The sequence below is a fragment of the Astyanax mexicanus genome, chromosome 24, assembly GCF_023375975.1.
Source record: "Astyanax mexicanus isolate ESR-SI-001 chromosome 24, AstMex3_surface, whole genome shotgun sequence".
In the NCBI taxonomy this organism is placed as follows: domain Eukaryota; kingdom Metazoa; phylum Chordata; class Actinopteri; order Characiformes; family Acestrorhamphidae; genus Astyanax; species Astyanax mexicanus.
In genome coordinates this window covers 15,107,495-15,117,893 of record NC_064431.1, presented here as the reverse complement: position 1 = coordinate 15,117,893, position 10,399 = coordinate 15,107,495, and the positions used below count along the sequence as shown (strand labels likewise).

Below are 10,399 nucleotides of genomic sequence, written 5' to 3'. Positions count from 1 at the left end.
TAACTAATTTTGCGCCATCAACCAGCCTCCAAAGCCAGTTGCATTTATTTGCAGTGGTCTAAAGCGCTACCACTATGAGCGGGAGGTCGCAGGTTCAAACCCCCACTCATGCAGCTTTGCCATCAAGCTGCCGGCGCTCAGAGGGAGCTCAAATGGCCCTGCTCCCTCCGGGTGGGTAGATGGTGCTCTCTCCCCACATCACTCCTACGGTGATGTCTGCAGCACAGGGCGTCTGTGAGCTGATGTACTGGAACCGAGTCGCTGCGCTTTCCTCCAAGTGCGCTGTGATGCTACTCGGCAATGCTGCATCAGCAGCAGCTCAAGCGGTGGCTGACTTCCCATGTATCGGAGGAAGCATGTGTTAGTCATCACTCTCCTGGTGTGTTGGGGCATTGCTAGTGATAGGGGGAGTCCTAAAGAGTGGATTGGGTAATTGTCCGTATAAACTGGGAAGAAAATGGGAAAAAAATAAATAAAATTATTTAAAAAAAAAGAAAAAAAAAATGAATGCAGAATCTGTGGGCTTGCAATACATTTTTATATACGGACATTGTCAGAAAATCTTTTGTACAGATCAAGTACATGTTGCTACATCAGTGAAGATCATGATATTAATCAAATAAAATAAATGATAAAAGTTTCTTCAGAGTGTTTCCTACCAAAGCCACTCTAGATTCTTTGTTCTTGTTGATTAAATTATGCATTTAACTTGATAACAGTCAGTGGAAACCTTAATATAAAAAGTGTGTAATCTTAAAGCATGTAAATCAAACGTTTAACACACCCAGCAGAAGTGCATATGCTTCCAGCAGATACAACCAATCCAAACAGGGGTAAAACACTTTCAGCTCCATAAATCAACAGCCCAGAGTGGAGCATGTTTGAGGGTGATGTAAAAAAAAAATGGGAGGGAATTTCATGTTCGATTGCCTGCAGTTGTGTAGCTCCACCCTCTACGTGTCACTGTTCCACCTCTCCTCAGCCTCCCTCCTACCTCACCATCTCTGAGGCCTTTAAAAGCGTGAGGATGCTGGCTGGGTAGTCATTATCTCCGCTCGGCCGGCTCAGAACCCACAGCCTCCTGAGGCCGTCGCTCACAGGAACTCCCGGACTCCCAACAGACCCAGCTCAGAACTCTTCCTCACAACGCCTCCTCAGGCTCCTGTAGGCATCATGCCCTCCCTCCACGACATGCTGGCACTGCTCCTCACCCTCCAGCTCTACCTGTACAGCTGCGGTGCCCTCGCCCCTCAGGTGGCACTCAGGAAGCCATGCCCTTCCTGCCCCGGCTCAGCAGGGGTCACGAAGGGTCACGTCACCGTGCCCCAGTCAAAGGAGGATGGCACAGCGGTGCTGGCATTGGGGGAGCCCTGCGGGGTGTACACCCTCTCGTGTGGGCGGGGTCTTCGCTGCATGCCCCCTGATGGGGACCAGAGCCCCCTGCAGGCACTGCTTCAGGGCAGGGGGATCTGCAGAACCATGAAGAGCACCATGGATACCCCTCCTCCTAAAGGTAAGCAGGGTATATTTGGTTAAGTGTGTCAAAGATTCTATTTAATACTGTCAGATTTGTCTTACAACAACTGTTAAAAATCATCTGCAAAGAGCATAAATATGACCATATAAATAATAATAAATAATAAATTACAATAGTAAAATAAATAGTAAAATATGTAAAAGTGATATAATAATAAATAATAAATAAATAATATAAAAAATAATAAATAATAATAAAAAAGAATAATAAATAAATACCACAAAAGGTACAGCTTTAGTTTAAAAAAAATATTTTTTGCAAATGGAGTCTTTTGAACTTTGGTGAGGTAAATGCCACAATTATCTTAAAGTCCAAATGATCTTAAGTAAAATTTGATAATATTCAATTTGTCACAGAATCATAGTTAGAAAATGCCCTATAAATTACACTTTTCACAAATAAAAATATGTATCAGCATCTGTACATATAAATGAATTAGTTAATAATAATATATTAACTAATAATAATATTCCTGCCTCTGTTTTTGAGTTAATTCAACTAAAGCAGTCAAAAGTCAACTATTCAGTCAAAACTTCTCCTAACTACTAATATTTCTTAATATTTAATAAAATAATATTTGTGGACAGCTGTAGCATCACTTGACGAAAATGACTATAGTACGATGCGTGTGATAACACTTAGACAACCACAGAACTTATTTAAGATAATATTTTACTTTAATCTGTAAATAAATTAAGTAAAAATCTAATTATGAGATTATTCGAATTATGTAAAAATAAATGGAAGAATATTGGAGTTATTGTATGTATGCCATTGTTTCTAGTACTAATGCAGGTTTTTTTGTCGCACCAAAAAACATTTTAACCCAACATTTTGAATATTTCGTAAAAGCTATGTTACTAAATTATACACTGTATAGAGAAAAGTATTAGGACACCTGCTCATTTACTGTTTATTTTGTATAAATGGTTTTAAAAATAATGTATTCTGCTTTTGTTTTAGTAACTATCTCTACTGTCCAAAAAAGACGTTCTAGTAGATTTGTACTACCAGATTCTGAAGCAAAAGGGGAGTCCACAAACGTATAAACACAGTGTATTTTCCATTATATAGAATGGACCAATAGAAATTCTCAAAAATGACCTGTAATAAACTCTCTTCTCTACAATTACTGTTTTTGAGATACATGTTTTTTTATTGGAGAGTGACGTAACATTATGAAAGCTAATCCCTACTGCTGGTCACAGTGAAACCAGCCCTAAATGTATCTGGCTATCAGCCAAAAAATATGCTAATGATGTGATCTTATACATTTGCATAAATAAAGTGCAAATAAATTGATGCAATTAGAGTCAGTCATACATTTACTCAGATCAGTCTATATCAAATATAAAATACAGGAAATACAGTATTATTGAATATTATATCATATTGATAATAAATGATTACACAGTGTCAGTACTGCACAGATCGACCGATATGTAATCTATGTAGCTCGATTTAAACATGTAGATTAGTTTCAGTTGGTCTTAAAGCTTTAAGCTTTCTCCGAACTGAAACATGTTTCTGTTCTGTTTTCAGAACCCAGGCCTCCATTAAGCGACAGCACGGAAAAGGTAAGAGACTTATTTTAAAATGTTCTGCATTGTCGATTAATACTAAAATCATCCAGACTATAAAGAAAAACATACTGAATTATTTAGTAAACAAAAAAGTGTTTAAAGTAGCACCTCTATCTTAGATGACAGTTTTGCCTAACTTGGCATTTACACCTGGAATTCAGGCTTTAAGTTAACAGCTTTGTTGAACTTGTCAAGAGTTAATTACTTGAATTTCTTGCCTCTTAATGTGTTTGAGAGCAAGAGGTAGAGTTGGTATACAGTGAATAGACCTATTTGAGTAATGTTCTAATCCATATTATGGCAAAAACTTCTCAACTAAGTTAAGAAAAAATACTTGAAATGAAGATCAGTTAATCTGTAACATTTCAAGACCATTGAAAGTATTCTCAAGTGCAGTCACAAACACCATCAACATTATTATGATGAAACTGGCTCTCATCAAGACTGACCCAGGGAACAAAGACTAAGGGCACCATCTTACACCCTGCGCAAGGCACATCACGATGCTCACTGCTATCTTACACCCTACCAATAGTCTATTTTCATACTATGCACCTGCACCATTTAAATAGCAACAGTGTTTGTAAATATATCGAGACTGATGGGCGTGGTGGTCTGGAAGTGAGGTGTGTTCAGGTAAATTTCTGGTGTATTGCTATTTTGGCATCAGAAAACACAGGTCCGCCCCTGACCTTGCCTATACAGAAGCATTCATTGTCTTTACTACAGAACTCTTTCAGTGCTGTACAGAAGCTCAGTATTAACTCTGTGTTGTACCTGTGTGTGAAGGGTCCGTGCCGTAAGCTGCTGAACTCAGTGCTGCAGGGAATCGACCTCACCGCCATCCACCTGGACCACGACATCTACATCCCCAACTGCGACCGGCACGGCTTCTTCAGGAGGAAGCAGGTCAGAGAAGGGGCGGGGCTAGATCATCATATCTTTATCATACTCAACATTATTTACAGTATACATTCAGTACACATAGGTCTATCACAATAATTACATAATCGACTTATCGTTCAATAAATGGACATGACCTCAATCATTTCAATAAGCGTGATATCGTCCATTGTGTTTGCCCTTACAAAATGCACTTACATATATTGTGACTGTGGGGGTAGTGCAGAAGCACAGGGAGTCACAGACACAGGGAGTGAATGAACTCAAAACGTACCTTAATTAGGAAAAATGTCCTCCATCAACACCCAAAACAAACGTAAAGTAACAAAGTAATGGCCCAGTGTGGCTCTAGTCACTTAATCTTAGTGTTTGTGTTGCCTCAGTAAGGTTCTTTATGCCAGTCCAACGCAGGCCAGCTGGGACAGAACGGGAGCACACATCATGGCCTCCACACTTCAGTGTATATATATGACTATAACCTACTTTATTTCAAGCTGGGAAATTTTTGGGTTCCAAAATTAGGTGTGTAAACAGGAATGAAAAAGTTTCATGTTTTTAAAAAGGTGTTAATCCTTTGTCATTATATATCGTTTGCAAAAAAATTTATCGTGACAGGCCTAAGTACACAGTAATACAGTCCCTTTCTAAAACTTAAGGATGCATTATAGAACACATGCATTTATTTGATGTATCTAATATTATTAGATATTAGTACTAGATATCAATGGCAATAACAAAATTAACAAAACTGGATTAGGTATAAGATAATTAAGCTGATCCATGGGACCAATCCATTCACTGATCCCAATGGCTACAATGTGGGCAACTACATGCTAGTATTCTAGGTTTCATAACTGAGGATCAAAGTAACTTAAAGACTTGATACTAGTATCTCATAACACATTTTGGTGTGGAATGAACTTATGGTGTAACATTTGTCGAATAGCCCACTTCTGTTCACCCCCAGCATTTTGAAATACAATGCTTTTAATGGCTTTAGCACACTTTGTTTGCATGCTGTTGTGTTCTATACCTGGCAAACTGGGGTGTGAAAATAGGGCTGGAGGATATTACAGGGCAGGTTTAGAGGCTACAAACCACACAGATTACAGTAACATACAAACAGTGTTCCGATAAGAACATACTGGCTAAAACTCTGCTTTCACATGCCGTCATCCAATAAACTCAGCATGTTTCCTTTAGAACCACCTAAAGGGCCTTCCTGAAAATGCACATTATTTTTGCTTCTAAAACGTGAATTAAAATGACAATTACATATTTAATTTACTTTAAAATCGATGAATTCAAGTAAATTGACCCTACAAAAAATACAGAAAGATGCCGACTGAACTCATTGGTGGAGAACAGTGAATATCGCCGCTGTAACACCGTTAGCAATGGCAGACCTGAGGTGATTGTGAGGTAGACTGTACAGAATAATAATAATAAAATTTAATGCTGTACAGACTATTTTGGAATCTGATTCTCTCAAAAGAGCCTGCAAAGTAACGAAACAGACAACAAAATTATTTGTTCTTGATATTTTAGTAAAACCACACACACAAAAGCAGAACATAAACATATCACATATCTAGGTGAGCGAGCAAAGCCATCTAGTTAGCTAGCTAATGCTAACTACGTAAATAACGAAGATTAGAAACTTCAGTGAGCTACTCAAGACACCTGCATGCTAGTATAGCTTGAATTTACAAACAACTCTATAAATCTCTATAATCAAACTACCTGAACTAGTTTTAGCCTAGAAGCCACCAAGCTTTTCAGACCGCAAGAAAGGACAGCTATATTAGCTATATTAGCTAACTAGCAATGCTAACTAAACTCTTAAACACCTTTTGTTAATGTTACATGCCCAAATTGTTGGAAAAGCGCCAGTTTTAATATGCAGTCATTGTGCTAGTCCAGTGTTGTGCTGAAATTAGCACCCCCACCAGGAGAGACACCCCCTTTCAGGAGCCTGCTATGTTGTTTGGATTTAAAGCTGAGACCAGCTGCTGACATTAGTTTGCGTATTTGGACAAAATAAACTTAAATACATATAATTTTACTAATCAATAACCCGAGAGGGGTGCTTTTCCTGACAGGAGTGCTTAATTCGGCACAGCACCGGCTTTCCACATCCCATAGTTGTGTTAAAGGAGATCTCCGGTGTAAAATGGACTTTTGGTGAAGTAAAACTTGATAAAAAGTACTTACCTTTGAAGAATAGCACACATCTGCCCTCCCACAGTGTTCCGGGATCCAGAAATTTGAACAGTTTGTCCAACACCCTTCAGACTGGGTCACACGGGGTATAGCTTGCCCCGATAAATCGATTTTTCCAGGCTCAAAGTAGCTCCACACCTCCTTGCTAGGATCTGGAGAGCCCTGACATTTAAAATTAGGCATTAAGAACTTAAAAAGTGCACAAGAAGTTTATTAAAAACCTCTGTTTACATCCTAAACACGTAACGTTACATAAGTTACATAGACATATATATATATACATAGACTCAGCATAGCTTGCCTCCTTGTGCGGGCTGCTACTATGCGGGATCTATGTATATATATGTCTATGACATTATCAATGTAAATATGGCTGTGCACAAAGACCCACTGAACATCGAATTGCTGCAGCTAAAAACAACACGCCTTTTTGTCATTTTGCATCATTTTCAGTTCATCTTGTTCAACTTCTTGGGTTGTTTTCCACCATGACCGCATGACGTGTGTGACAGACTCCAAAGACCTGGGGCATTGCAAAATAAAAGTCTTTTAAGCCGTATTTCTTAAACCATCGATAATCACAAGTTAGGAACTCAGCTTAGGCTGTTTTTATGTGTTTGGTTTGATAATTTCTTATTAGCTGTTGCTTTTCAGCCTTTAATATCTAATAATACATCCTGCTCGTGTTATAACAGCCCCACTACTGTGTTTTTGATCACAAGGTTGTGAGTTCAGTATCCAGGTCCTTAAGCCTAAAGCTCCCCCTTTTGGGAACTTTGTGAAATGTCTGCTGCGAGGCCTGAAGCAGGGCTGACCTTGGCCTTACAATAAATATTAATGTTGATTCAGACATCCCAAGTTGCAAAAGTTGATTTCAGGGAGGTTCTCCATCAACACCATCCCCCCCCCCACCCCCGGCAAAAAAAAAAAATAATAATAATAAAAATTCAACCAACACACCAAAGGATAACGAAACTTTAATTTTATATTAATTAATTTTACGTTTTTTTTTTTATTATTAAATTTAGAGTATTCAGAGGTGAAATGAAATGAGTTTTATCTTTTTTCTTTTTGGAAGACCCTGCCTCTGCTTTCCTGCCTATGCTTTTTTTTTTATTTGACAAAAATGGACAGTTACAATATCACAAGAAATTGCACATCAAAAACATTTCATATCATATTACAATAATTATTAATATTGCCTCTGCCATGATCTGCTTTCTTTCACTCTCTTAACAAATCCCGTCCGGGAGGGGGGAAAAACACTGCCCGCCCACACTAAAAACTGATTGGCTGTCTCACAGACTCTTTGCAGAGAACAGGCCAATCAGAACCATCTCTGTTTCCTCTCTCTCCTTCACACACGCGATTAGAGAAAAAAGTTTGTCGCCTGTGTGCGCGTTTGGGGCACTCGTTCTGAATTCCGGGAGATTATATGTGACTCGCGGGCATCAGGGAGCCACTACCGAAATGCGGGAGACTCCCACAGCTTCAGGGAGACTTGGTTTGTCTGTTGATTGGACATAAAATGTTGTGCATACTAATGTTTGGCTTATTTTATGTGGTGTGTTTTAGACTGTACACTCTTTCTTTTCTAGACCTGATCGCTGATCATCACTGATGCCCTGATGAGTAAAATCTGTCTCTCTTTTTGTTCCCTACGTATGTCAGTGCCGGTCATCGCGGGGCATGCAGCGGGGTCAGTGCTGGTGTGTGGACGAGAGGGGCAACAGGGCCCTGTCCCGGCACAGAGAGGACGGGTCTGTGATCTGCAGCAGCACCTGAGCCAAGCAGAACCATCAGAACTGAGGACTTTTGTGTGGAGTGATAGGATGGGAGTGTGTATTTATACATGTTGAAACAGACAGAGAGAACATGGGCTTTTTTAACAGGCCTACAGCGCCCTCTAGTGGGTTCTTCAGCGGTACATAAGTGTCCTTGTTCACATTTCTAGAGGGGGCATGTTAACATGTCACGTCTTAGCACAGAAAATAATTTTAAACAGATTATCAGTTCAGATCATTCATTCAGGGGATAAGCAGTATATACACTTTATATATATATATATATATATATATATATATATATATATATATATATATATATATATATATATATATATATATATATATATACACACTCACTGTAAAAAATAAAATAGTTACACCCGGAGTTAACTGATAGGAATGAAACTTGGTGGGTAGTTGTGCCAGATATGGAGTCATGGAGTCCAAAGGCAAGATAGTTTGTTATCAGGCAACACATGGGGTGGAGTGGACTTTACTAGATCCACTGCCAGAAAATGTAAGGGAAGCTATTGGACGAGTTACACAACACTCCACCCCTACCGTAAAAAAATCTGAGTGAGAGTATTTGAGCTCATGGGATGAATTATTGCAGGACTCTATTGCAACCTCTACAACTCCATGCCCAGATGTTTGGCATGTTGGAATTTAACACGTGTTATACTAAACTACTTCTACTTCTACTACTACCACTACTTTAGTCTTAATTATTTAATGTTCCTGGTAACTTTGGTAAATCTTCAGGGTGCAACTATTTTTGCAACCATTTCTTAGGCAATGAGTTTGTGTGTATCTATATATTCATATATTCACAATATAATATAACCCTGCCCATGACTGGAGTGTGTTTGCTAACTGCATAGTTACAGACCTCTTATTACAGAACTACAGTTTAGAATATTTAGAGTATTATTGTCATTCCCATCACATTTTGTTGACATTCTTATACAATGTTTTTTTTATGTATGTGTACATATATTTAATGCGTTTTATATAACACTGACTTTTATAAGCACTATAATTCTATTATTCTCACTTTTACTTTTACTACAGAGGACAGAAGCTGTGTACAGCCTATTTTCATAAAATATGTATACCTAAATTAAAATTGAGACATTTATTTATTGATCTTTCTTTTTTTTTTTTTTTTACATGTTTGTCATTGTTATTTATCTTTTATTAAGTAGAAATCACAGCTTTTGGGGGATGAAATAAATGGAAAAAAAGTCATAAATGCTACAAAGGTAGTAAAAACTACAGGCTGTGATTTCTTCTCCATCCTTTTGTATGAAAATATTCATGGTGATGTTGCTATTTTCAAACACTCTGACATAAATAAGTGTCAATAAAGCACTGTAATGAAATATATTGAGCAGAATAATTGGTCTTTACTATAACAGTGTAAATGGGGTAATATATATACAGCTCTGAAAAAAATTAAAGAACCCTTTCTAAGTCAGTTTCTTTGATTTTTCTATTTATAGGTATATTTTTGAGTAAAATGAACATTGTTGTTTTATTCTTTAAACTACAGACAACGTTCCTCCCAAATTCCAAATAAAAATATTGTCATTTAGAGCATTTATTTGAGAAAGTTTTCTTTGAAATAACAAAAAAAGTTCAGAAATCAATATTAAAATAACCATTTACAGATTTCATGCATCTTGGCATGTTCTCCTCCACCAGTCTTACACACTGCTTTTGAATCATTTTATGCCACTCCTGGTGCCAAAATGCAAGCAGTTCAGCTTGGTTTGATGGTTGTGATCATCCATCTTCCTTCTGATTATATTCCAGAGGTTTTTAATTTGGTAAAATCAAAGAAACTCATCGTTTTTAAGTGGTCTCATTTTTTTTAGAGCTGTATATATACATGTTTAGAGGGGTATAAAGCCCCCTGGGGTTCTCTGGAATGATATATCTCTATTTAATACCTGTGGAATAAGGTGGTGTGGTGGAAATAAACACACAATTTCATGTTCTGACCTCAGTGATGTCTTTTTTGTGGGCTGAATCCAAAGAATTCCAGCTCCTAATGTAAGGTCTTCCCAGAAGGCCCTGTCTTGATTTGATTTAGTCAATAGACTAAACTATAACAGTAGCATCATAAATAAATACAAAATAAAGTGTTTTATAATAAAGTTAATTTTTTTCATGACCTGGAGTCTGCACAGTGCCAAATGAATAAAATAAAGGAAGATATTTCAATGCTTCATAAACACTTGGTCTTGGCCATGATAAAAGAAGAAATCTGGTGTGAAATAGACTTGGGGTGTAGTCAAACATCACAATAAGTACCAACTTTTGTCAGATAACCCACCTCTGTTGGGAATATATCTACATGGATG

General features: G+C 37.7%; 1 protein-coding gene and 1 long non-coding RNA gene across 2 annotated transcripts; one reads left to right on the top strand and one right to left on the bottom strand.

Annotated features, from left to right (window-relative positions):
- Positions 1 to 517: 517 nt before the first annotated feature.
- LOC125787572 (uncharacterized) lies at positions 518 to 6,953 on the bottom strand. The gene is made up of 3 exons (XR_007429436.1): positions 6,238 to 6,953; positions 3,898 to 4,013; positions 518 to 1,507 (listed from the first exon to the last, which is right to left on the bottom strand). It is a non-coding gene; the product is annotated as an uncharacterized LOC125787572 (long non-coding RNA).
- Positions 1,174 to 9,417, top strand: igfbp6a (insulin-like growth factor binding protein 6a). Its single transcript, XM_049471981.1, has 4 exons — positions 1,174 to 1,513; positions 3,080 to 3,114; positions 3,910 to 4,029; positions 7,918 to 9,417. Exons 1-4 carry the CDS (start codon positions 1,174 to 1,176, stop codon positions 8,029 to 8,031), a joined length of 609 nt encoding a protein of 202 aa, XP_049327938.1. The 3' UTR covers positions 8,032 to 9,417.
- The last annotated feature ends 982 nt before the right edge of the window (positions 9,418 to 10,399 follow it).

Bases quoted from the DNA above. Each gene is read 5' to 3' on its own strand.
- igfbp6a (XM_049471981.1), top strand. From the start codon at position 1,174: ATGCCCTCCCTCCACGACATGCTGGCACTGCTCCTCACCCTCCAGCTC. The intron at 3,115-3,909 runs GTAAGAGACTTA...CTGTGTGTGAAG, and splicing joins TAAGCGACAGCACGGAAAAG to GGTCCGTGCCGTAAGCTGCT. The intron at 4,030-7,917 runs GTCAGAGAAGGG...TACGTATGTCAG, and splicing joins GCTTCTTCAGGAGGAAGCAG to TGCCGGTCATCGCGGGGCAT.